Genomic DNA, 27,165 nt, shown 5'->3' on the forward strand with positions numbered 1-27,165 from the left:
CCCCCCCCCCAGGTAAATTGCAAGCCTAGCCTGGGGTGCAATCTAAGGGCACTTCATACAGCCACATTGCAGAAGCTGAGCTGGTTGGTTCAATGCTTGGAAGGGAATTCTTCTGGGAACCTCATGTATGCTTCCTTGAACTTAGGGTTGGAAGAAGTCTGGGATATAGATATGAGAACATGAATGAAAATTAAGTAATATAGTGCAGGAGTATGGGCCCATTCAGTAAGGCCAAATTCACTGCGGTGAGAATCCTGTTTCTGAGCAGTACAAACTGCAGATCTCCCAGGTCGAGATATGCTGCACTAAACAGTCCCTGCCGATTGAAAATATCAGGTCAGGGAGAAGAGTTCTAGATTAGTCTTCTTCCTGATATATTAGGTTTTTTAAAAATGAGCATGGATCTTTTTTGGCACACTCCCAAAGCATTTGCTCCCCTCCTGCTGTCTGCACAGCCCAGGCTATGAAATATCTGTCCAGTATAGGGGTGTGCAGTTCAACTCAGGAATACTAAATATATACCCGGAAATTCTGTTTGGAATTATCCGGGTATATCTGGCATATTCAGATAAGCCAGTATTTACATTACCGAATTATCCATCTTTCCTCCTAAAATCTCAGGGCAGTATGTGTGGCTCTCCTTTCCCCATTTGATCCTTACAACAACTCTGTGAGGTAGGCTAGGCTGAGGGCCAAGCTACAAGTGACAAATGACACTTGAACGGCAAGTGGATTGAGTGGAAGGCAAGTGAACAGGGAGAAATACACTTGCCGTTCAAGTGTCATTCGTCACTTGTAGCTTGGCCCTCAGAGTGAGTTACTGGCCCAAGGTCACTTAGCAAGCTTCTGTGACATAATGTGGATTTGCACTCAGACCACCCTCATAAGTAGACCAGGCTACCACCAAGGCCCAAGAGAGTACTAGAGCCAGCTGACTTCAAAGTCAGCTTTACATTACCGTTGTTCCAATTATATTCAAATAATAAGACTAATATCCAAGTGATAAGACTAATATTAACTAATATCATGTAATAGATTTGTTCTCCAGGAACAGTCCACAAAAGTTTTCTCCAACATGGGCTGTTTCCACACGTCTTACCTTCTGCCGGAACATCGCGGAAGACAGCGTCTTCGCACGCGAAATCGCGCCAGGAAGACGCTGTCATCCAGGATTTTTGCATGACATCGTGTCTTCCTGGCGCGATTTCGTGCGCGAAGACGCTGTCTTCCGCAATGTTCTGGCAGAAGGTAAGACGTGTGGAAACGGCCCATATGGTTTTCTTCTCTGGTTTAACTAACAACTTGTATTTCCAGGGGCCTTTATTCCAGGAGTCCCGGTTCAACCAGTGGTGATCCAATACCCAAACAAGCGGGTATGTTTTTCATTTTTTTGTAAAATCAAAAGTGGTTGCTTGGTGAATTTTTCTTATTGTGACAATGTAGCTAATAATTCAGCCTGTTCAAATCGACTTGAAAAATGCAGTTTGACTTGATCGGAAAGTTTTGTCTGCGGTGATAGCGGCTCGGTCATTCGTGCAAGCCTGTGCTTGGTGCTGAATTCCACAACGAGTGAGCTGGCTTGTGAAATCCTGCCCTATGTGAACTAATTCATTCATTCTCTCTCCCCCCAATTCACCAGTTCCCACTGCTCCATCTCACTAGACCACAAAATTCAAGTCTTGATCTTTTTTGTGGGGGGAGTTAAAGCAAAGAGCAAGTGCTCCTGTTTGAATTGGAGGCCATTGTCTGAAAAGGAGCATTTAACCATTCTTAGCCACATAATTTCACTTACCAAAACAAGCCCCCCTCTCTGTACCATTTCTCTTTTCCTTCCCAAGTCAATTAAGATTGCAAGATGGTGGCTTCTGTTGAAATCGTGCGGGGGAGGGGCTTTAAATCCCGTCTTCTTCCCCCACACTGTGATCTTAATCAAAACGCAAGGTCTTAAACAGTTGCTATTCATTGATCTCCCAACACCTGTTCTCTTCAGGTCGTCAGCTTGGGAGCCCCCACTTCCTCTATAATGTCTAGTGAAACCATTTGCCTAGCAAATGATAATGCCCGCTTCTCTGCTTCCACTGGATAGACATACAGTTTTTTAAAACTTGTCTAATTAGTAATCATTTTTGTTTTTTCTAGGATACCGTGACGTGGACGTGGCAAGGGAATACCTTGTAAGTTCCCCTCCTAATGCTAACCTGCTTCTCACCGGGCCACATATAGATTAGCTGTTATCAGGTTGGCTGGCATATTACAGGGTCTCATTGAGAATCTAGTGAAGCCGTAAAATGGTTGCGTCTAAACAGCGGTGAGAATTGAGTTGCCGACTAATGAAATGTTTCGGTAGGGCTTTGTTGTGTTGACTGATCAATTAAAGCACTGGCAGATTAGTTCATGAAGATTTGTTTAGATCGGTTGCCTTAAGAGTTGTTGATGTTGATAGAGAGGGTTCCTATGATAGTAAAGGCCAGAAGACTTGAGGAGGGGGAGAACGGTGCCTGTGGAGGGTGGCGTTTCAGGAGGATTTATGCCTCTTCCGGGTGGCGCTCTAGGGATTTCCCTTAATCTCTGTGGTAAATATGATAGGGCATGAGGAACTTCCTAGAGTGTCACCACCAGCCTCCTCCTCCCATTTTTTTTTGCTTGCTTCTCAAATAATAGAAAGCAAGGGTAGGGCATTGCCTGCTGCCTGTAGGCAGGTGGTAAGCCTATTGATCACTATTATTGATAATAAGAGCTAGTCAGTTTTTTTTTTTTATCCCACTCTTCCTGCATGGAGCTAACACAACCTCCACAACATATTTATTCCTTGACTCTGTGAGGTTAGTGAATCGGAGAAAACATGGCTCTGAATGGATGAGAATTTGAACCTCCATTTCCCCATTCCTCCTCTTGCACTTGAAATATTGTACCACACTGGCTTCTCTCTTTGCTTTTGAAGTCTATGTTCATTTTAGTGTACTGATAATAATGAGAGGCAGCTTTGGTTGATGAAATGGTAATATATCCTTTCATAGCCTCCTGCTAAATGTGTTGTGAGGTTTAGTAACTTGTAAAATTTTAAATTGTTAAAAGGCGGATGAATAATGGCTTAGTCTTTAAGAGACAGTCATGTCTCCAAGTACACTAGTTTGGTGTAGTGGTTAAGAAGAGCACAGGACTCCAATCTGGAGAGCCGGGTTTGATTCCCCACTCCTCCGCTTGAAGCCAGCTGGGTGACCTTGGGCTCATCACAGTTCTCTGGAGCTCTCTCAGCCCCACCCACCTCACAGGGTGTTTTGTTGTGGGGATAATAACAACATACTTTGTAAACCACTCTGAGTGGGCATTAAGTTTTCCTGAAGGGTGGTATATAAATTGTTGTTGTTGTTAGAAGGTAGTTCAGGATCAATGTTCCCATGGCCCCTTCTGACATGCCCATGGTAATGTAGTCTGAAAAGGTTAAACCATAAATGCACGAGGGCACCAAGCATTTATGTGAGAAAGGATTTTTGAGGCCGCTCACAACAGCCCTGATGGGTTACAAAAACAGAGTATGTCAAAATAACGCTAGTCAGCCACAAGTTTCCTTCCTATATCAAACTTCTGCTGCTGGAATTTAGACTTTGTGCCAAATTCCCTTTTTTGGATGACGCGTATAGGAATCGTGTCCTTTTTAAAGTTCTAGTCGTCTTTAAATAATGTAAGAAACGACTTTGTAGTCTTTAGGCAGATACGTGCAAAGAGTCACTATAACTGAAAACAACTTTTAAAGACTTTTAAAAATAACTTTTGACCTGAAATATACTTTAGAACTAAATGCAAGAGTTTTACGTTTAACAGCAATGTGCTGCTTTTTTTTCTCTTCCAGCCTCGAGGCTTTGGTTCTGACTCTTTGCCAGCCATACACAAATGTAGAAGTCGAGGTAAGCACGTTCTATTAAACCTGGGTGCGAAGTCTGTGCGGTTCTTCTTTCTAGTCTGTAATCGGCTATTTGCAAAATTTGAATCCTAGAAGGGTAACAAGAAAGCTTCTATGACTGGCCGTCTCACTTGCGTTTCTGAGGGTGCTCGCCTCTCCTTTATTTGTTGGGAGATTTATTTATTTTTAACTTTGAAAAGTCTGGCCAAGATTGTCAGCATCTGTTTTGCTGGTCAGTACTGCTGAAATGAAACTAGAAATAATTCTAGAAATAATTCTGTAATCCGATACTCGGGCATAGGGAAGGAAGAAAAGCACATAGCTTATGTTTCCTTCCTCTTGTTCTTGGCTTCATCACGCTGGTTCCACTTTGTTCTGAATTACCTGCCCCACCCCTTATTTTAACAGCATGTTGGTATTTTATTTTACTGTTTACTTCATCCATAGCCCTCCTTTCTCACTGAGGCCCAAGACAGATTATAAAATATAAAAAAGTTCAATCAGATTGCAAAGATCTCCAATAAACGATGCAATAAGACTAGAATTTGAAAGCGATGTAGACCAAAAAAAATCCTGCTAAGGCATAAACACAGAAAGTGGGTTATAAAGGTAGAAGGCAGTGATGTCAAAGGAAGGTGATGTGGCAACGCTTTCAACTTTTACAAAAATTTCCATTCCTTATGGAGGCACCTGCAGCCAACACAAGATAGACATTTCAAACAGAGCTAAATTCATTTCCTTCTGTGGGAGGTTTGGGAATGCGAGATGACGATAGAATGTTGCAGCCTGTAGTGACATCTAGTGGCTGGTTGGCTTTGTCTTCCCTTAACTTTTTCTCCAAAGCTGCGTGTGCTGCAGCTTCTTGAAACATCCCTTTGAATAAGTTTTATATTGAGTTTTCTTTCTTTTTTTTTTCTCCTCCTCCCAGTTTCTGCCTGTCCATATTCCAACCAATGAGGAGAAGAAATTCCCAGTGCTTTTTGCCAACAGGGTCCGCTGCGAAATGGCAAGGTAGGAATGATGGCTTGTTTGGGGGCACAAAAAACATCATTCAGTTGTGCCCAGCTTCGATACACAGGATGTAATCAAGAACATTCGATCAGCCCTTCTGGAGCAGATTATACATTGTAGAAATGCAGTGGTTATGAGCAGGGGGGCATGTGATTGGAAGCTGTGGTGAATGGTGTACGCACACTGCTTTGCAAAATGTGGAAATTTTAAAAGAAGATAAAGATGAATCCTAATGCATTGGTCACATGTGCACATGAACCTGCTTTATATTGGATCAGGTCCTTGATCCATCAGGGTCACCATTTTCTACTCAGACTGGTGGCAGCTTGCTAAGATCTTTCACATAACCTATTGCCTGGTTCTTTTAACTGGAAATGCCGGGGCTTGAACCTGGAACCTTCTGCATGCAAAGCAGAAGCTCTTCCACTGAACCACAGCCTGCTTATATTTGCACCTTGGAAATAAGGCTGGGCAATTTGGAACTCTGGAGAGAAGTTCTGGACAAAACGGAAGAAATTTCAGGAGCTGCTGTGTGGACGAAAGGGGCCTTGGTCTGAAGCAGGGGAAAAAACCACAGCTAGTCCTGCAGCTCCTTTTTAAAAGGTTGACAGTCGTGGTGCAAACTTTCCTAGTTGTACAATAAATCCATTGGCCTTTTGGTGCCATGAGCAATGCACGTCCTCACATGTGTGTGCATGTTTGGATCTTTTTTTCCCCTTGTTAGAGTCTTGCACGAGTTACTGGGGCAAAGAGTCTTTCTGCATGAGACATCTTACACGTGGAGGCTCAAGTGTAGGGAGACTCCAGGATGCATAGTTTAAAAAGACAGAGCCGAAGTCTCTACGCCTTTCTGCACGAGGGTAGTTTAAAAAGAAAGAGCCATTGGAGATTACTCCTCATACGGTTTGTTAATTTCATCTTTGCCTCACGAACACTGCTGTTTCTTCCCTAATGGTGTAGCATAGGATTACTTTCATTGATATCGTTTCCCTTTAATTGCAGCGTTTTGGATGTGCCTGTTACAGACCATACGTACGAAGACTGTCGGCTGATGATATCAGCCGGACAGCTGACGTTGCCTATGGAAGCAGGTTTGGTGGAGTTCACCAAAATCAGCAAGAAATTGAAGTAAGTGGTTTGGTCAGAATGGAGACCATGCCCGTGCAAACAGTCCAACGTAAAGCTCAAAGTTGTGTCACTGCATGTGTGTGAGAGACAAAAAAAATGCATAGGACCTATCCAAAGTCTGGAAGAAGTGTGACGGAAGAATTCCATGTGCATTCACACATAGAACAGGGATCTAGCATTCTGCAAACCATGCAAAATGAAATTGTTCAGGAGGGCAGTCTTATATAAAGGCAATACGCCTATAATATAATGAAATAGTTAAAGAAAGTGTGTTAATAAAAGGAACGAGATTGTGGGCTACACCACTGCATATAGTATGTATTATTTTTTGCTGTATGTATGATCTCGATACATTGTTTTCAACCTATGTAATCCCATTTTTGGTACAGTTAATATATCATATATGATACTTAAGGTTGGTTCTCAGATTTCTATTAATCTAGTCCTATTACTTCACTTGTCAAAGTCTTATTCTATTGATTGCATGGGTTTTTGTTCTGTAATCCATCTTGAGTCTCAATGAAAAAAGCCGGATTATAAATAAATAAAAAATTCAAATGAAAACTGAGTGTGCAGGCGAGAGGAACTAAATTCTACTTCTTTTCTTATTTGGCTACATTCCAGGGTTATTACCCCTTTTCTTCTAGCTTGGCTTACTCCCAATATCGGAGCCGGGCTGGGAGAAAAATCCTTTGCTGGAATACAAGGTGCGGTTTTGTTCCCCTCACACACTTAATTTTTGTTAAAAAATGATATGTTAGTCCACTGAAAGTGTTAGTTTTTAAGTATTTAGTCATATCAGCTTTCAGTCCCAAGTGGTAAAGCCCAGAATAGAGGTTTATTATCACATAGTTAAGAACTGGGCCAGAGTGTAAAATTTAAGGGATAAAAAGGGGTTTTATTCAGATTTCCTACAGAGATGACCAAGGTCATATAAATGGTATCTATGATTGGAGTGAAAATTTGGATATTGTGATAACAATTGTGATGGCTGCCACAGGCTTAAATATTTGAGAGACAGTGTTTAGATAAATTCAGATAGGTGGCCGTGTTGGTTTGCAGTAGAACAGCAAGATTTGAGTCCAGCGGTACCCTAGAATCTAACACAATTTTCAGTGTACAAGCTGTCAAGAGTCAAAGCTCCTTTCTTCAGCTACAGGGAGGAAATCTCTGACCCTTCTGTGTTTTCACCCTGCATGCCTCCTGGCTGGGATATAAAGGCTTGGGGGTCTCCAGTCCTCTGAAGAAGGGAGCTTTGATTCTCAAAAGCTTATACGCTGATAACCTTATTAATCTCTCAGGTGCCACTGGACTCAAATCCTGCTGTTTAGATTCAGCCGAGCAAGTTTCTAATCTGTGATGAACGGAGGAAAATCTGGGCTGCCTTTATCATGAGGGGACCCAAATGCTGTCTTTCTTCTAATGCAGCAGCCACTCACGTTGGACTTTTTCTCCCCAATAGTCTCAAGTGGGACAGTATCCGAGATCAACTGCATCAGTTTGCTGAGATCGCAAGTGCCTCGAAAGGGGGCAGGATCAAAATCGATGAGTTTGCCAGATACTTGAAACTGCCCGTCTCCGACGTTCTCGAGCAACTGTTTGCACTTTTTGACAGGGTAAGGTTGCTTCTCTCTTCCTCCAAGTTAAAACGAAAGTAGGATTGTGGTAAGCTAAGCTTAATAAAATCTTGATCCAAAGATTGTGTGCCTAGGTTATGGGAGAGGTCATGCAGCACAGTCCATACTGAGACTTCATTCAGGGCACATATTCACCTTGTGCTGTGCCAGCTGCCCTGGCTCCGGTTGAGTTCCGGATCCAGTTCAAGGTGTTGGTTTTGGTATTCAAAGCCCTTAACAGAGTGGGGCCAACATACCTATGGGACCACCTTTCCCAGTATGTCCACCACAAGGCCTTTCCCTCTGCGAATAAACAATTATGGTGGTTCCTGGCCTGAGGGAAATTCATCCGGCCTCAATCAGGGCCAGGGCCTTCTTGGCTCTGGCCCCAGTCTAGTGGAATGCACTCCCACTGGAGATCCAGGCCCAGTCAAATCTGGTAACAGTTCCACAGGGCCTGTAAGATGGAGTTGTTCCATCAGGCCTTTGGTTGAGAGCCAGCATTTTGTCCCCTCTTTGACCACCGCACCCCATGTCTCCTGCTCTTTGCAATTTACCATGGCTGCGATCTGTAGTTTTATACATTTATAGTGGCTGGTGTAATTATTGACAATGCCAAAACTGGAACTTGATTACAGTGATTCTGTTTCCCTTTTACAATTAACCAACTTTATTGTAGCATAAGCTTTTGAGAATCACAGTTCTCTTCGTCAGATGACGAAGAGAACTGTGATTCTCGAAAGCTTATGCTACAATAAAGTTGGTTAGTCTTAAAGGTGCTACTGGACTCTTTTTGATTTTGCTACTACAGACTAACATGGCTAACTCCTCTGGACCTTTTACAATTGTATGTGCTTCGACTGTATTTATTGTTGTTGTTAGCTGCCCTGAGCTCATTCGTGGGGAGAGTGAGATTATAAAGCCAATAAAATAAATAAAAATAAAACAAATAAATGCCTTGGGAAATGAATAAAGGAACAAGTGAGGCAGCTTAAAGAAAAGATACAGCTGCGGAATCGCAACAAGGGGAATGAATTTTCTCTCATCGGTAGCAATGGGTGTGGCCTCGCTGTGCATTCCAGCTGTGCAAGACATGTACGGACACGGTGGAGTTTAATTGCATTGGCAGATAAGCGGCTTTTGTAGCCCACACCCAGTCCTGTTCTGCTCAGATGCCGTCGGAGGCTTTGGAAGGTGCTGAGATTTCCGCTCGTTCTGTCGATCTCTCGGAGCCTTCACCATGTTCCTCGCTCAGGCTTTGTTAGGGGCTGCCACTGGAGGAGGAGGTGGTGGTGGCGGCAAAAGCAGCGGTGGTGCTGGAGAGGCCCTTGTGAGAGGACTTGGAGGCCTCCTGGCAGGAGGTTCGGGTGGCAACAAAGGAGGAAACATTGCCGGGCTGGTTGGCGGGCTCGTGAACATAATCAGCGAGGCAGCGGCTCAGTATACCCCTGAGCCCCCTCCAGAGCCCCGGAGTCATTTTGCCAATGTGGAGGCCAGTGAGAGTGAGGAGGTCCGCCAGTTCCGCCGGCTCTTTGCTCAGCTGGCTGGAGATGACATGGAGGTGTGCCCTACGGAGCTGATGAACATCTTGAACAAGGTGGTGGCCAGGCACCAAGACCTGAAGGCAGCCGGGTTCAGCCTGGACACTTGCCGGAGCATGGTGGCAGTCATGGACAGTGACACAACGGGCAAACTGGGCTTCAACCAGTTCAAGTACCTGTGGAACAACATCAAGAAGTGGCAGTGCGTGTACAAACAGTATTGCTCTCCCACATCGGGGGCTATTGACATGGCTCGGCTGCCGGCTGCTTTCAAGGCCTCGGGCTTCCGCTTGCATGAGCAGCTGAATGCATTGATCATACGCCGATATGCGGATGAGGACGACGGCAGCATGGATTTCAACAACTTCATCAGCTGTCTGGTGCGCTTGGATGGCATGTTCCGTGCCTTCAAAGCTCTGGACAGAAGCGGAGATGGGAAGGTCCAAATGAACATTGAAGATTGGCTGCAGTTGACCATGTATTCTTGAGGCTAGGCAACCAGAAATGTGCAGTACATGATACCTGGCCCAGCTTTGGACTGCAGCCAGCTACTTTGGACTAAATAGCTAGCACCTCCGGAAGCCAGTCCCTTTTTAGTTTGTTTAAGGGAACAGTGAGCACTCATATTTGGCTTCCCTCCCCGCTCTTTGTAAAATGTACTATTTTGCTGGAAGTTGCTTTGGAATGGTACAGCTCACCAGTGTGTATTTCAGAAATTACTGTATTTTTTGTATGCAAGTACAGATACCTTGTATGTGCCTCATACAATGTACAGGAGCAAACGTGTATTAAAATTGCTGAAAATGTGTTAAAATTTCCTGAACAGATTATTGAGTATAGGGTGTTTTCTACCCTTTGTGACTGATGTGTGATTACTGTTACATTCTGGAGGGTGGGTTGAGGACGTTAAACAGGCTAAGTGAGGCTTGTCTTGTCGTTGTGTTGGCTTAGGAATTGCATCAGGTTGTCTAAGGAAGACTTTAAATCTCAAGTGAGTGTTATTAAAATATATGTGGTTTTCTGAGCAAGAAGGAGCTCAGTTAAAAGTAAATAAATGTGGATCGTTATCCATGTAATATTTGTGGTGTTTGTGGAGTCCTTTTTGTAGCAGGAAGTGGGAAACAAATGCCGTAAATTGGAAATTACAAAAATAAAGCTTAGGACAGTGAAGGCAACAGATCAAATTGTACTACTTCCAACTGTGGGTTGGGGGGACAAATTCTGTAAACTAGCACAGTTTGCAAATTGCTGGCCAAGAACTTTTCTCCCTGGTGTGCTAATTCTCAAGTTGCAGGGAAGACGTATCTTCGCTCTCTGATGCCTTTTTTTTTTAATCTTCCTCTCCTGAGGCCCCAGATCTGTTCAGTTTCTGATGAGGATTCAATCCATCAATCAGTTTTGATTATACTGCTTTGAAGAAGATTCCTCTTTTTGCACCTACCCACCCCAGACCTAAACAAAGTTATTTGCCCATGCACAGAATGGAATGCGCAAAGGGTGATTCATGCTGTCTTGGCAAGGTGCGCTCAGCAAATCCTTTCCTAGCTTTATTTTTAAATACACCTATTTTCACAGCTCATCTCTCCACCCAGCCCAGGAACACCCTGTCTGTCTCCATGTTGTGGTACCAGTTTTAGAATGCATGTACTTGCATAACTAAAGCGGGTTTGCAAGAGGCCAACTCCATATCCCCTGGCGGTGCATATGTCAAAACCGCCGGCCATTTTCTTCTTAAATCGAGATGCTACTTAGGAGAACGGGGCTGGAGCAGATAAGTGTAAAAAGGGACGTAATCTTTTCCTTATGCAAGCTTCCAAAAACATAATTGCCCTTGGATATCTGTAGCATTTAAAACCAGACACTATCCCACTCAGCCGCCCTGAGCCCATTTGTGGGGAGGGCGGGGTATAAATCGAATAAAATAAATAAATAAAATAAATAAATAAAATAATTGCACAGCAACCTGCATTCCTGAGAGGTATCTATCTGCATGTTTTCAAGCATAAGTTTGAGTCCTATTGACTAGAAATGCAGTGTGGTGCAGTGGTTAAACTGGAAACTAGGACTGCAGACTCGCAATCCCCATTCAACCATGAGGGCACCTCATTGAGTCCCATAAAAGAAGGGTAGGGCAGAAACCTGCTTTATCTAATTTATATCTGATATATGCATCGTGTGGATTTCCTACTCTTTGGCAAAACTACAACAAATATGCCACATTTGAGATCACTGAAATGTTAACTGGTCGTTGAACCTTTCTCTCTTCTGTGTTGTGCTCCAACATTTGAGCCCAGACACTTTTCCAGGCACATGATCTCAAATATCATAGAGTTGGAAGGGGCCATACAGACCATCTAGTCCACCTTCCTGCCCAGTGCAGGATCAGCCTAAAGCATCTCTGACAAGTATTCCTCCAGCCTCTTCTTGAAAACTGCCAGTGAGGGGGAGCTCACCACCTCCCTAGGCAGCTGATTCCACTTTTGAACTACTCTGACCGTGAAAAAGTTCTTCCTAATATCCAGCCGGTACCTTTGTGCATGTAATTTAAGCCCATTGTTTTGGGCATTAGCATTAAGAAAGAGCAAGATTTTAATTCTGAAGTGCTTTTTCTATTCAGAAGAATAAATTAAACCTAAATGATACTAAAGTTTGGGTATAAGCAACTAAGGACACAGGGAATGAGAGCTATTATACAGTTTAGTTGTGCTGTTACATATTCTGAATGTATCTTTCTATTAGTTTAATCTAATTTTAAATGTAGTGTATAAGTTTTTTGTGCACTTTGTATGCACTTTCAATTGTTGTATCTTTTCTTTTTAAATATTTTTTTTAAAAGAATAAATTAAACCTTCATTTGTTTCTCCCAGTTTGTGCAGCATTTTGCCCTCTTTAGGTGGGGCTCCTCTTCACATTCTTTAAATGCTGGCAATTGGCCAGTAGCCTAGGGCTGGTGTGTAAACCTCTTGGGACTGAAGTGCCACGCCCGTACATACATTGGGTTGGAGTGGAGACAGCTCGTCCCTCCACTGAATTTCAGGGTCAAATTTTCTTGTCTGTCAGTTGTATCATTCTATCCCAGAATTTGATTTATTAATATCCCACTTTTCTCTTTGAAAAGACAAATGGATGATCTAAAAACATTATAATAAAATAATGCAAATGTCAAAGTGGCAATCAGGTGCAACCCATTTTAAAAGCATGAGTGAAAGGGAGATAGAACTGAACAGGTAGAAAAAATCAGTTCTCCCAGGTGTAATATAGTAAAATATTAACTTTTTGATATTATGCTGTCAAAATTGCCCATGAAACTATTTGCATCAATTTTGTAAGGAAGGCCAGTGGTGGGGAAGAAGGCATATACTCTCTTGTGGAGTGGTTCTGCACACGTTAGATAATGCACTTCCAATCCTCTTTATAGATCATTTGGAACGAGTTTTTTTGTGTGCGGAACAAAAAATCCAGCTTAAACTATTGATAATGTGCATTGAAAGTGCATTATCCAATGTGTGCGGAATCAGCCGTGGTTTACATATTTTACCATTCTCATTTTGTTTTTTTCCATTTCTGGTGTTCCCAGTTTGTTTAGGTCTTTCATTCCATTTTTATGCAAGTGATGCAAAATTAGGGTTAATTGCATTCATGCAATGGATAACAGGGAAACAGGAAAAAAAATGGGTCAGACTCACACAAGCGAAATCAAAATGGGGATTTCTGGTTTGCAAATAGTGTTTTGTGACTGATTTAACTCTGTTGAAACAATTGCCCACTAAGTGGAACAGTAACACAGCAAAAGTGGAATAGAACTCAGTTGAGCTGTGTGAGGATGTGCATGCATGGAAAGCCAACAGCACTGTAAAGAAGGCAAAACCACAAATGGGTTGACAGCAGTCTGTCAAAAATTTGGCTCTCTCTTTGCATGTGGTGAGCTGGATGGGACCCAAACCAGCAGGCATCCAAGCACCCCCGAGTATTTCCTTTCCTTTTGCCCTTAATGACCCAGGAGGACCCTAATCGTGGTAGTGGAATCTTCACTTCATTGCCCACACAAGAAAAAGGAACATTGAGAGTTTGGAAGTGCCTTTATTAAACTGATTGTCGCTCTTTGGAGGGCCACGGCTGAGATCTTCAGCTCTAGTTTCCAGACAGGCCTTCCCTAGGGTGTGATCAAAAATGCCCACATTTCCCAGCCTAGCTTTCTCTCCCTTCCAAACAAATAAGCTGAGCAAAAAACTAAGAGCAGGGATGGAAGGATCTCATGGTGCCGCTTTTCCTTGACCGTGCCATTCAGGATGCAGGTGGGAGATCCCATGGTTGAGTGCTCCCTCTTTAATTAAAGGGGGGGAAATCTTTTTCCTGCTCTTAGGAAAGTAGAATGTTGCCGAGATCATTGTTCCGCTCCTGAGTTAATCACGACTTCCTTTTTGTTCCTTCCAGAATGGCGATGGTACCATCGACTTCAGAGAATATGTGATCGGCTTGTCTGTTGTATGCAATCCGGCTAACACAGAAGAAACTATTCAGATGTCTTTTAACGTAAGTATGTAGCCCATCCACAATGCAGCTAATAACAATAACATTAACAATAACATTTGACTTATATACCGCCCTTCAGGACAACTGAATGCCATACTCAGAGCGGTTTACAAAGTGTGTTGTTATTATCCTCACGACCATCACCCTGTGAAGTGAGGGGCTGAGAGAGCTCTGGAAGAGTTGTGACTCAGCCAGGGTCACCCAGCTGGCTTCTAGCAGAGGAATGGGGATTCAAACCTGGCTCTCCAGATTAGAGTCCTGCCTTTCTTAACCACTACACCAAACTGGCTTTAAGCTATAAGCCAGCTTGGTGTAAGCTATAAGTAACTCTCTCCTGTAAGAGCAAAGCTCTCTTCTCTGCTTAGCTTCTCTTAACTTTTGCAATGCATATAATCAGCCAGAATTTCAATATCGGAGAGCAGATGCCTATATGAAAAGAATCTATAACTGGTATATTATTTCTGGGTGCTTCTAAGAGCAGAATTGCACATTATGGGAGGCTTTGGGCTGTGGCTGAATGCTGAGCATTCGGTTTGCATGGAGAAGGACCCACGGTCAGTCCCTGGAATCTCCAGGTGAACGGTCTTGCATGTTGCTAAGAATGACATTTCTCTTGCTGAGTTTTTGGAGAGTTGCTGCCAGTTACTGCAGACAGTACTGAGCTAGATGCACCAAGGAGTTAACTTGGTAGAAGGCGGCTTCATATGTGGTAGCTACACTCTGCCACATTCTCTCCCCGTTCCTTCAGTAATATCTGATTTAATATGATTCTCTGAACCTTCTCAGTTTCACTAGATGTCACTTTCCTTTGGGAGGGGGGGGGGAGTTTTCACTTCTAGAACTCAGTTTGTTTGTAACAAATAATAATTGTAAACTAAGGCTGATTCCGCACACGTTGGATAATGCACTTTCAATGCACATTATCAATAGTTTAAGGTGGATTTTTTGTTCTGCACACAAAAAAATCCATTCCAAATGATCTATAAAGAGGATTGGAAGTGCATTATCCAACATGCAGAATCACTCTAAGAGTCTCTCTATATGAAACATCTGGCACATGAAGAACACATGTTGGGAGATGCAATGTTAGCTGGGAAGGTAGCTTAAAAAGAAAGAGTCGGCAGCAGGGCAAAGGCTTTGCTATAGACTGGAGCTGTGTGAAGGGGCTGTGAAATGCCAGAAGGGTAACTTCAGTCCATTAGAACCCCTCCAGGTCCAAGCCCAGCTCTGGAAGGCAGCACCAGCCCATTTCCATTCCTTGCTGTGATCCCACACAGTTTTAGACTGGATAAGTGAAATTGACAGAGCCTTCCGGGAGGCAAAGATGAAATTAACAAACTCTGAGGAGCGATCTCCGCTGGCTCTGTCTTTTTAAAGTACGCTTCCCAGCTAATATTGCGTCTCCCTACACTTGACAAACACATGATGAGGCGTCTCATGTAGAGAGACTCTAATTTGTAATGGGGTGTATGGATGGCTTTAATTACAAGAAACAAGATTCTTTGGAACATCAAACAAGGCTGTGCATTCCAAGACTGACTTGGGGGAAAAGTCACACATTGGCTGGAGTGGAAATGGCTTCAGCTATGAAGTCATCTTGGACCATTGATTCTCTTGACTCACAGACTTTTTCTCATTCTTTTTTCTAGCTCTTTGATCTTGATGATGATGGTGTGATAACAGAAGATGAATTTGCTGCTGTCATGCGGTCATCGCTGGGACTTCCTGACCTTGATGTCTCTAAGCTCTTTAAGGAAATAGATGCTGACAAGACTAATAAGCTGTCTTATGGTAAGTGCCGCTTTATTCACTGTCATGGCCTCCTGCAGAACACGTTAAGGATAATGGTGGCATTTGAGAGCTCAGAACTGTTTCGTGGTACAGTAGGATTGGTTTAATCCCTCCCATCAGCCATGAGTCTTGGATTAGCCTCTTTCTGCTTAATCTACTTTACAAGGTTGTTGTGAAGATAGACCAGAGAATGGAAGAACCATGTAAAAGAATCTGAACTTGGAAGGAGGGCAGCTTAAAAATGTATTGGATAGATTCCCTAATTCTCTTCATAGAACAACTCTGAGCTTCTTTGGGGACTCTGTGAAAAGTCAGTTGCCTGAAACCAGCACTGAGCTAGCTTGTAATTTATTTCCTGCTTTGTGGATGATGCAATGTACTGTGTTTTTAAAAAGCCCTTTGTTTTGTTTTTTAATTTTCAGATGAATTCAAAGATTTTGCCCTAAAACATCCCGAATACGCCAAGCTGTTTACCACCTACCTTGAGCTGCAGCGATGCCAAGTCCAGAAGGAATCAGAAGATGATAACCAGAGTCCCCCTCCAAAAACCCCTGACTCGAAAAAGACTTTGATCCCAAACAATAAAGTTCATCCTCAAAACAGCGAGGATGACATATCCAGCGCCTCAGACAAAAAGGACGACTGAGCCATAAACTTTTTTTTTTAATTAATCTTCTCAAGGATTTTATATTTAAAAACCATCTGATGCTTTGGAAGCTCAACATAAGACAGCAAAGTTAAAAACTGCTTTTTAACCTTTTTATGTATCGAGATTGCTTTTTTAAAATTAATAAATTACTCCTTTTTTTTTGTGCTGCAAGGGCTGTGTTAAGTAAGAATTATGGCTCCTCTTGGTACCAGGACGCCTGCATTGAAGTGAAATGTGAGAACAGTATCTTACTTACTACTTGCTTCAAGTTTGAAGCTTCTATACAGCTGCACATTTTTTCTGCAAAGAGAATTTTCTATGTTGGGATCAAACCTGTTTGAAGAAAGAACTTATACTTCTCAGGGTCTGGATCTCGCTGTTCTGGAAGAGTCCAGGACAAAATCGGTGATGTCTTTTCTCACCCTGCCACTCATTTTTCACACCCCACCCCCAACACATGCTTCCTGTTTCCCACTCTAGGTCTGTGCCTTTCTTTAGCTCCACTTCTGAACGGCTGGACAACCACCTTGGTTGCTGTTGGACTGGCCCTTGAATGGCATCTTGAAGAAGCACAAAGGAAAGATGCTGCAGTTGTCTAAGAAACTGACTGGCATGTTCCATCTTTTCTAGTTCAGATGAAGTGGGTCTGAAAGTGTACCTCCTAGGGAACTGTGTCGTCCCATCTTGAAACAAAGCCATGAACCTTCAAGCCAAGCACTTCCAAAAACAGCCACCTAAGCGGAGCCCTCAATATGCCGACCAGCGATTGTGTCAGTCCTGCAATTGACTGATATTTGATCATCAACTTTGTTCAACTTGTGAACGTTCCGACGTTCCTGGACTCTTTCTGCTTTCAAGCTAGCAGCATGCCCTTTGGAAGCATCTGACCTTTCAGAAAGGCTAGCAAGTTTTGTGATTTGTTGAAGAAAAATGAATGCAGAAGTACAGGAATGTTTTGTGGCTTTCCGGAGCTTTTCTTAATTAGTTTCTTCTGAATCTTCTAAGAGGAGCTTAAGTGAGAAGGGAAGGGCCCATGGCTCAGGGGTGGAGAAACGCTCACATCCAGCCAGTCTCCGATTCAGTTCTCGACATCTCCTGTTTAAAAGAGTCATATAGGAGGTAATAGGGAAGATCCTGACCTAAAACACAGGAGAGCTGCTACCAGTTGGAATAGACAACACTGCTCTTAGTAGACCAAGTCAGATCACTGGTGTAAATAAATAAGCACCTTGTGTGTTCATGTGAGTTGCAAATGTCCTGAGAACTCATCACTTTGTGACTCTAACCATGTGCCCCTTTTTGATATCTCAGCTGCCCCTCTGTATGGAATCTGTTGCAAGCTGTCTCGGCATGAGTTGATTCCTTCTTCTCAAAACCAATTTAACTGCCTCATGAAGTCACATATATTTAAGCTGCTTGGTAGAATAGGAGTACTCATCCCCTCTTCTGTTGCACAGGGAAGATAACTGGTCGAGTACGGACACAAACAAGTCTGTCATTATCCTTATTTTCCTCATGTGCACAGGGAGGTTGGAGAGAGGGGGTTAATTCAGGGGATTTTAATGTTGCAAAACCATAGTATAATTTTCTTGCTCTATGCCAATTTCTACAAAATTATGAATTACCACAGTAATGCCTGCCTGACCCTTTATCCAATTTAAAGTGCATTTTCCGGGCGGTGGGGGTGGGGGGTGGTATTTCAGGTTACCTATTAGAAAGAGGAAAACATTAAAGTTTTTTTTTCTTTTGTACTGGTCTGTATATTTTTATGTGCTATCCGGTGTTTCAAATAAATATTTTGTAAAAGGAAGTTAGTGAGTGGTGTGCATCAATTGTACAGTCTTGCATCCAGATAGGTAGCCATGTTTGTTTGTAGCAGTAGAAAAGAGCAAGAGTCCAGTAGCACTTAGAAGATTAACAAAATTTGTGGTAGGGTATGAGCATATCTGAAGACGTGAGCAGTAGAGATGGGCACAAACAGAAAAAAACGAACACGATGTTCGTTGTTCATTGCCATCCATGAACAGGGACTCACGAACAACCACGAACATGGCCCTGTTCACGAACATGTTCATGGTTGGCTGTTTGTGGTGCCAGCAGGCTGTCCTCCAGCCATCATTCAAGTCAAGATCCCTACTGCACCACTCCCAGAAACCTGACTTGAGCAGGCACCAGGAAAGGTACCAATAATAAATAATAGCTTGGCCCCAGAGCCTGGCAGCAGCCCTGGAACTTGAAGGGGTAGATCCCTACCACGCCACTCCCAGAAACCTTACCTGAGCAGGCAGCAGGAAAGGTACCAATAATAAATAATAGTTTGGCCCACAGCCTGGCAGCAGCCCTGGAACTTGATGGGGTAGATCCCTATCCCACCACACACAAAGACAATTTAAGCTCCAATGCACTCTCTCTATCAAAATGCCAAGAGCAACTCTCTCCCTCTCCATTGCCTGCAAACTAAGCCAGAGCTGGGAGCCCCCCTCCCCCCTGCTCTTTGCTCCCTTGTAACAAATTTTGAGCTCCACACTTGAAAGGAAGACCTGCCTATCAAGCTAAATTGGGCTTAGATTGGGGTTTCCAGGGCAACTGAGGGCCAAGCTACACATGACGAATGGCACTTGAACGGCAAGTGGATTGAGTGCAGGGCAAGTGAACAGGGAGAAATACACTTGCCGTTCAAGTGTCATTCGTCATGTGTAGCTTGGCCCCCAGACTCAGACAATCCTTGCCTAAGTTGCCAAGGGAATTGATTGCAGGTGCCAGACTGTCTGGCTTGACGAACAGCAATCAACAGCAACGAACAAGGCTTGCAACGACCACCTGTTAATTTAGAATGGGGCCTCACGAACAGCTTTTTCTCGAACAGCAGATTGGGCTGCTCGTGGCTCTTTTTTGTTCGTATTGCTGTTCGTGCCCATCTCTAGTGAGCAGTGATGAAAGTTCATACCCTACCACAACTTCTGTTAGTCTTAAAAGTACTACTGGTCTCTTGCTCTTTCCTACTGTTGCATCTAGACAAACCTTAGCCGTGAGCTCTTCAAACAGAGGTGAAGCCAACATTTGTACAGATGTGGAAATTTAGCTGTTGAACACAGAACACAGATATGAGCTTCAGTGCTATTTCGGAGGTGGGAAAGTTTGAATTCTGAATCACACATACCTGAAGTGCACAAAAAGGTCCTCTACCTCTCCCCCCTCCCCCCAACAGGGTAGGTGCCAAGAGTTGGGATGGCTGGATACCTGCAGAGACCCGAATGCTTCTGTTGGAGGTGCCCCCCCATCCATCAGGCTATGGGCCTGTCTCCCATTTCCCAACATAAGTGTTATTCTCACACACACTGACCCTTTTTATTTTCTTTAGAGGATCCAGGAGAACAGTAGTTATGTGTCCCGAGGAGTTAGCCATGTTAGTCTGTAGTAGCAAAATAGAAAAGAGTCCAGTAGCACCTTTAAGACTAACCAACTTTACTGTAGCATAAGCTTTTGAGAACCACAGCTCTCTGTATCTGACGAAGAGAGCTGTGGTTCTCGAAAGCTTATGCTACAGTAAAGTTGGTTAGTCTTAAAGGTGCTACTGGACTCTTTTCTAGTAATCAAATGAAGATTCTTCTGTGGGCCAAGCTACACATGACGAATGACACTTGAATGGCAAGTGGATTGAGTGGAGGGCAAGTGAACAGGGAGAAATACACTTGCCATTCAAGTGTCATTTGTCATGTGTAGCTTGGCCCTGTGGTGTGCAATCAGACACAGGTATTGGAAGCCGAATTCATCTTCTTAAATGGAAGATGCCGTAAGTGACTGCAAGAAAAATATTCTCAAGAATAATGATATTATTGTGAGGGGGGAGAGAGATCTCTGTGACCCTCAATATGGGGCCTATCCCATCACTCACCTGGTGAAGGATAGACCACCTTTCCACACGTGAATGTGCGCAGCAGAGCACACAGTGAAGTCCAGTGAGAAGAAATATAAGATAAGTTCGTTTAGTGAAAGAAGAGTTTCATTTAAGAAATAATATATACAACGAACAGAGAGAGACATACTCATCACGTATGCAGGAGAGAGAGTTTCACCAACAGACATTTTACAACTGACACAAACGGAATCGTCACTCACAGCAGGGAGGGGCTACTTCAGGAGCTACAGACAAACAAAACTATACAAAGTACCAAGCCCTTCACTCTGCAAGCACCTTGCACATTCAAATGAGACCACAGTGGTTGTTGTGGGTTTTCCGGGCTGTATGGCCGTGGTCTTGGCATTGTAGTTCCTGACGTTTCGCCAGCAGCTGTGGCTGGCATCTTCAGAGGTGTAGCACCAAAAGACAGAGATCTCTCAGTGTCACAGTGTGGAAAAGATGTTGGCAGGTCATTTGTATCAGGAGGGGTGGGGTTGAGCTGAGTCATCCTGTAAGAGTTTCCCAGGGTGTGGAATGCTAATGGCGGGAGGCTTCACTGTATCCTAAGGAGGTTCTTTTGCATATGGATTGGTGCTTGATATGCTAATCTTCTCTGCAGGGCTATTGTTGAGTATAGAGTGTTTTTGTTAGCCTGGTGTTTTTCAGAACTGGAAACCATGCTCTGTTCATTCTTAAGGTTTCTTCTTTCCTGTTGAAGTTTTGCTTATGCTTGTGAATTTCAATGGCTTCCCTGTGGAGTCTGACAAAGTAGTTGGAAGTGTTGTCCAGTCTTTTGGTGTCCTGGAATAAGATACTGTGCCCTGTTTGTGTTAGGCTATGTTCGGCCACTGCTGATTTTTCAGGTTGTCCAAGTCTGCAGTGTCTTTCATGTTCTTTTATTCTTGTCTGGATGCTACGCTTTGTGGTCCCGACGTCCCGCTTTGTGGTCCCGAGACCACAGTGCTTTATTCCTACAATTATTTAAGAGGCTGCAGTATTTTAAAAGAATTAAATAGGTGAGTAGGCTTAAGAGACTAGGAAATACACATCAGATTCTCAGCTGCATTTGTCTTCCTCGGAAGCCCTCTGGGATTTTCAGGGACTCTGCTGTATTAAGCTCCCCCTTTAAATGGAGGAGCTGTGTTTCCTTTTAATGACCTTTATGCATTCATTACTTTTAAACCCTGGGAGTAAAAACTACCCTTTCCGAAGAAATATCCTTCTTCCGATTGCATTGCGCTATGCTCAATGTGCAGCAGCAGGTATGGTCATGCTACTCTTCACAGAAATGCGGAAAGCGAACCTCTCTCGGCATTAGGGATGGTGTTTGCCATTCGGTTTTTAAAAATGGGGACTTTTCATTAGGGCAAGCATGCTGCTGACATTTCATTAAGCCAAAATGTAAACAGAGGCATCTGAGCCAATTTTAAAGGCAGCAGAAAACACTGCCTGAGCCTTTATGTTTACTCAGATGTAAGCCCCGCTGAGTTAGCTGAGGCTTGCTCCTCGATGCGCTAAGGATCGCATCTTTCCAGTGCTCAGGAGGTGGATCAGGCAGGGAGGAGGAACTTTATTTTGTTTCTTGCCTATCGAACTTGCTGAGGGGGAAATGTGTACATATTTTTACAAGAAAAGCCACCAGAAGCAGCGTTTGATATTTCTGTGTCTTGCGTTTATAATAGCCTGAGGCTGCGAAGCGTTTCTAGCTGCGTGCCTTGTGGACAGGGCAGAAGATGGTTCACTAGAAAACATGTATTGAGCTGGAGTTCACAATGCAAAGAGAAAGTGGTGTATAGCGGTTAGAGTTTGGGACTCAGGCTGGGAGAGATTTCGTTCAAATCCATGTTTGTTCATCGTCAGTCAGTCACTATCTGTCTCATCCATGTCATAGTTTTGTTGCAAAGTTAAACAAAGGAGGGGAAAATTGAGCTGAAACATGGAAGAAAAAGGCAAAGATACTAGACCTCCTCCACTTGAAGCCAGCTGGGTGACCTTGGGTCAGTCACAGCTTCTCGGAGCTCTCTCAGCCCCACCCACCTCACAGGGTGATTGTTGTGGGCATAATCCTACTATATTAAGGCAAGCCATATTGGTGACAACTCACTTTTTATCCCCGCTCAGGCACACTCGCAGGCCCCTCCACAAGGATAAAAAGTGAGTCGTCGGCAACATGGCTTTCCTTGGAGGTCTTGAGGTGGCTGCTGCCATGGTGGGAAGTCCCAGTGCAGCAGTGTGGCCCTCTGGAGGCCCCAAGGAAGCCACTGCCATGGTGGAAAGACTCAGCACAGCTGCTGCAGGGCCTTGGGAGGGCCGCTCCACCATGCCAGGCCTCCCTGCCACCTGTGCCAGCCCTCTGAGCGCCTGCAGAGGCAGCAGGGAGGCCCAGAACAGCAGCGCAGCCCTCCCAGGGCCCCACAGCAGGACCCCACAGAATCTGTTTTCTAGAGCCACACAACAGGCTCTGTTACTAGTAATATACTTTGTAAATTGCTCTGAGTGTCCATTAAGTTGTCCTATATAAATCCAATGTTATTATTGTAAGTTGCCTTGTAGCAGTCAAGTCCTTTGTCAACCTGGCTCAATGTTGTTTACTCTGATTGACAGAAATTCACCAGAGAATTTGGCCCTTCCAGCCGGCAGACTAAGGCTGCTGGAGCTAGGGCCCATGTTTGCAGCTCCGGAAGGGGAAAACGGCAGTATACCTTTTCCCAGGCAGCTGGGTTCAGCCTGGGGGGACAGAGATGAAGGCTTTATAAGCCAGCTCCACCTTCCCGGCCAGCCATCAATTCCCTGTGCTCGGGCCACCCCACCCCCCTTCCTATAGCAGTGCCAGATTAGCTTGTCGCTGGTTACCAGGGCTGGGTAGGAATTTTTTCTCCTTTCCCAATTGGCTTACTGGGAGATGTGTTTTTTGCTGACCTTGCACTGCGTGGATGGGTCATGGTAATTGGTTATGGTGAAGCTGGGGTTGCCAGTCTCCAGGTGGGGGCTGGAGATCTCCTGGAATTCCAAATGATCTCCAGGCCACAGAGAGCAGTTCCCCTGAAGAAAATGGCTGCTTTGGAGGATGGACTTTATGGCATGATACCCTGCTGAGATCTCTACCCTCCCACAAACCCCACCCTCTCTAGGCTCCACCCCTAAAATATCCAAGAATTTCCAGACCTGAAGTTGGCACCCCTAGGTGGAGCTGTAAATAGTTTGGCCACTGGCAGGATAGGCTGGGGAAAGTGAGGGTCCGGTGAGCCCCTTGGCACATCCCATTGGTGGGAAATTGGAGTCTGTTAGGATCAGCTGATAGGCTGTACAGCTACCACCTGTGAGGGCAGACTGCCCGGTGGGACCCCCTATACAAGTCCTTCACTCAGGCTACACAGCTGGGGATGCTGGGAGCTTGTGGGGAGAACCATTTGCTTGGCCGGCTGGGTCCCAGCCATGCATTTGGATGTCTCACACCTGGGGCAGCGGGGCTCCCCCAGACCAGTCAAGGCAGGGGTCCTGGGCAACCCCAGGGCTTGACCTGTACCGCTAGTTAGACCCTTAACATATTGACAGTTTATGTCCATAATTGAGCGCATCGTTTCTGCTCTCAGAAAGCCAGTATCATATAGTGGTCAGCGACTCTGATCCGGGATCTCTTCTCCTCTCTTTTGTTCTCACAACAACAACCCTTTGAGGTAGGTTAGGGTGATAGCGTGTGCTTGGTCCAATGTAACCCAGCAAGCCCCCATGGCGGAAGGAATTTGATCTGGGTCTGCCGAATCCTAGTTTGGCACCACACCTCACTGGCTCACATTAATCTGTAAAACCAAATCTTCACTTCATTGCCTGCTCCAAAATGCAATGTCCCTAACATAACTCGATTACCTGCTGTGACCCTTGAATACCCTCTGCAATGAATTATTATTGACCTGATAATGAGTCACACGGTGGAGTAATGTGCATGCTGAGAAGCCCGCAGTGTCACTTGTATGAATTTTCCTGGAAATCTTTCCCCTGCAAGGAAACAGAGCTGCAATAATTTGATGTGGTGGCTGTGCCTTGTTTCCTGATAGCTGTGTGTGATTCCATGAATTCGGTTGCAATAGAAATTGCTTTGGCTATAGTGTGCCTTGCCCCGTTAATAGGCCTACCTGTAAGAACTCATAGATGTCATCTTAGTTCTCACTGGGCCCACTGCCTGCCCATGTTTGGGGGTGAGGCATGTGCTGAGGGACAGCATGTGGGCTATCCTGTGGGCAAAAATGCTTCTGGGCCATGAAGACTGCAGTCCGAAAGACTCAATCCTAGGAATAAGAGCCATTGAGCTTTCTTTCTTGCTTTTCTTTCTGCCTCTCTGCTTTTCTGCCTTCCTGCCGTCTAATTAGAACATTCTTGTGCTGCCTCTCCATCCAAACAGGGTCCTCAGCTTAAATAAGGACATATTCTTAGCTCGTTGGAACATTGTACGGTCTCTTCCATGGGTATTTAACTGGCTGAGTTTCTGCTGAGTTTCATTGCAATGCATTTTGAAGTTGTAAAATGAAACAAAGTTAGGCCAGATGGGAACGGAAGAGTTGCCGAGAAATTCTGCTTTGATCCACTGAGTAATCCCACTTCTGAGAGGTATGCATGGGGAGTAACTTGGAACTAAGGAGTATTAACTTGGATCAACCTCTTCCATATCAAGGGTGGGGGGAAACTGTGGGCTGTTTTCTTACAACTGTTAATTTCTTTTTTCTGTTTTTTTTCCCCCTAAGCTGTGGAATTGTACTGACTTGACAGAGCAGATTTGGTAGATGAAGGGAGAATGCAACAGCTTTGGCTAGAATCAGGACATTTTATTGTTCGGTTTGTCAGGAAGGAGGAAAACACATGATCTGGAAGGTAGAAATAGGTATCGCACCAGAAAACATAAAGGCAAATCACAGAGAAATAGAATGGATATTTATGCTCTTTGTACGGGAATTCTTTTTGATTTCCTTAGATGTTAATGTAAGCCATACAACTGGATGTTAATGTAAGCCATACAAATAATGTGTTTTGTACTGCAAACTAGAATGTGGCTCATCTAGATCCAGCCATGCGCTCTGTGTTCAGACAGCAACTCGAGGCATAAGCTGCCCCGTTAGATTCAACAGAACAAAGTGATTCATCTATACATTGTAGGGTTGCCAGATCCTGGTTGGGAAATTCCTGGAGATTTTGGGAGTGGAGCCTGGAGAGGGCAAGGTTTGGGGGAGGGGAGGGTCTTCAATTGGCTATAATGCCATAGAGTTCATCTTCCAATGCAGCCATTTTCTCCAGGGGAACTGGTCCCTGATGTCTGGAAATCAGATATAATTCTGGGAGATCTCCAGCCACCACCTGGAGGTTGGCTGCTATGCATGGAGAGCGTCATTGAATTGGCAGAGGTCTTATAGGCCAATTTCCACTTCAGTGCAGGAAATCTGTACCGGAGCATCCCTGGCAGATGGCTGTCCAACCTCTGCTTGTAGGCTTCCAATGAGAGAGAATCCACCTCCCGCTCAGTTAACTGGTTCCGTTGTCAAACTGCCCTTGCCATTAGAAAGTTTCTGCCCACGTTAGCATACTTTCCTGTAACATAAGACTAGTCCTAGTCTTGCTGTACTGAGCAGCAGAGAACAAGCATCGCCATCTTGCATGGCAGTCCTGCAGGTGCTCGCAGAACAGTCGTACAAGGCTGTTTCCACATATCCTTAAAGGGGTAGTCCACCCACCGAACGCTGCCGGCTTTCCCCCATCACTCCACACATCTCAGATTTCAAAATGGTAGCAGGCTGTTTGGCTTCCGTTTTGTCTGTGCCCTTGGAGGGACCACGAGAAAGTGCATTCTCAGAAAAGGCCCCGCAAAAAACGGAAGCCAAACAGCCTGCTACCGTTTCAAAATCAAAGGTGTGTGGAGTGAAGGGGGAAAGCCAGCAGCGTTCCATGAGCGGGCCATCCCTTTAAAGACATGTGGAAATGGCCTTGATCTACTAAGAGCCAAGCTACAAGTGATGCCTGACACTAGTTGGACACTTGTCAGCTTCCCTCAAGTTTTGATGGGAAATGTAGGCGTCCTGGTCTTGTAGCTTGGCTCTCCGACTGCTGTCCAACGGACTTTTCAACTGTCACTTGTCCAACATTCTGCCAAGCTGCCTACATTTCCCACCAAAACTTGAGGGAAGCTGACAAGTGTCCAACCTGTGTCAGGCGTCACTTGCAGTTTGGCTCTAAGAATTCCAGTCAGGTCTCCTTTCAGTCTTTTCTTCTCCAGCATAGAATCTCACTGGATTTGTTTTCCAGCTCTCCAGCCATCTCCGTTGGCCATCTCAGACCCATTCCAACTAGTCTCCATGTTAAAGTGTGGTATCCAGAATTGAAATGGATCCGTTTTATTCCCTTGAAAAGAATGGTGCAAACCTTGTTGGGAAAGGGGCTGTAAATATATTGGCATGTTCATCTGTAAAAAGGCATCTATTTATTCAGGATGGACATGAACGCAGCCTGTTCCCAGGCTTACATGTTCACCTTCCTCCATTGCCTCATTCCTCATTTGAAAGTTGCCCAGGTTGGGAAGTCTTGACTGAAACTGCACGTGGAGGTACCTGAGACCGGAATTCAGATTTTAATCCAACCCAGTTTAGCAAGGAAGAAACACTCCTATTTGACCAGCTGTCCCCAGGTTTGTCTGTTTTTTTTCACTTCTTTTATTCCCTACAACCCTTTATGCCAGCCAACCTGATAACACCCAATCTATGGCTGGTGAGAAGCAGAATAGCATTAGGAGAGGGGAACGTACAAAGTGTTCCCTTGCCACGTCCACGTCAAGGTATCCTAGAGAAAAAAAAGATTGCTAATTAATCAATGAGCTTCCATGACAGAGTGAGGATTCGAACCTGGGGCTCCCAGTTTCTAGCTTGACACTCTAACCAGTACACCACCACACTTGAGCATCACAGCAAAGTGGAGTTTGTTTCGAGGCTTTGGGAAAACAGGAAACCTCTGCAATGAAAACCCACAGTTGTTTTCTCCACACACCCCCCTCCAGCACTTCTTGAACGTTGCAGCCATGCTAGCAATGGCCACCCTTCTCGGCCGCAGAACATCTG

At 44.4% G+C, this 27,165-nt stretch overlaps 2 protein-coding genes across 2 annotated transcripts in view; both read left to right on the top strand.

The window, feature by feature from the left end:
* LPCAT2 (lysophosphatidylcholine acyltransferase 2) overlaps positions 1 to 17,907 on the top strand; it is a 39,459-nt gene extending 21,552 nt beyond the window's left edge. Inside the window, exons 6-14 of the mRNA XM_055000796.1 lie at positions 1,315 to 1,373; positions 2,140 to 2,174; positions 3,851 to 3,905; positions 4,830 to 4,912; positions 5,915 to 6,040; positions 7,503 to 7,656; positions 13,632 to 13,730; positions 15,380 to 15,521; positions 15,944 to 17,907. Of these exons, the coding sequence (XP_054856771.1) occupies positions 1,315 to 1,373; positions 2,140 to 2,174; positions 3,851 to 3,905; positions 4,830 to 4,912; positions 5,915 to 6,040; positions 7,503 to 7,656; positions 13,632 to 13,730; positions 15,380 to 15,521; positions 15,944 to 16,167 (977 nt within the window). The 3' untranslated portion in view covers positions 16,168 to 17,907. The remainder of the gene's footprint in view (positions 1 to 1,314; positions 1,374 to 2,139; positions 2,175 to 3,850; positions 3,906 to 4,829; positions 4,913 to 5,914; positions 6,041 to 7,502; positions 7,657 to 13,631; positions 13,731 to 15,379; positions 15,522 to 15,943) is intronic.
* Positions 8,830 to 10,278, top strand: CAPNS2 (calpain small subunit 2). The gene has a single exon (XM_055000797.1). The coding sequence runs from the start codon at positions 8,897 to 8,899 to the stop codon at positions 9,683 to 9,685; it is 789 nt and encodes a 262-aa protein (XP_054856772.1). The 5' UTR covers positions 8,830 to 8,896; the 3' UTR covers positions 9,686 to 10,278.
* Positions 17,908 to 27,165: the final 9,258 nt, after the last annotated feature.

This window comes from Eublepharis macularius, chromosome 16 (assembly GCF_028583425.1).
Source record: "Eublepharis macularius isolate TG4126 chromosome 16, MPM_Emac_v1.0, whole genome shotgun sequence".
Classification (NCBI taxonomy): Eukaryota; Metazoa; Chordata; class Lepidosauria; order Squamata; family Eublepharidae; genus Eublepharis; species Eublepharis macularius.

Excerpts from the sequence above, each read along its gene's own strand:
- CAPNS2 (XM_055000797.1), top strand. The coding sequence starts at position 8,897 with ATGTTCCTCGCTCAGGCTTTGTTAGGGGCTGCCACTGGAGGAGGAGGT.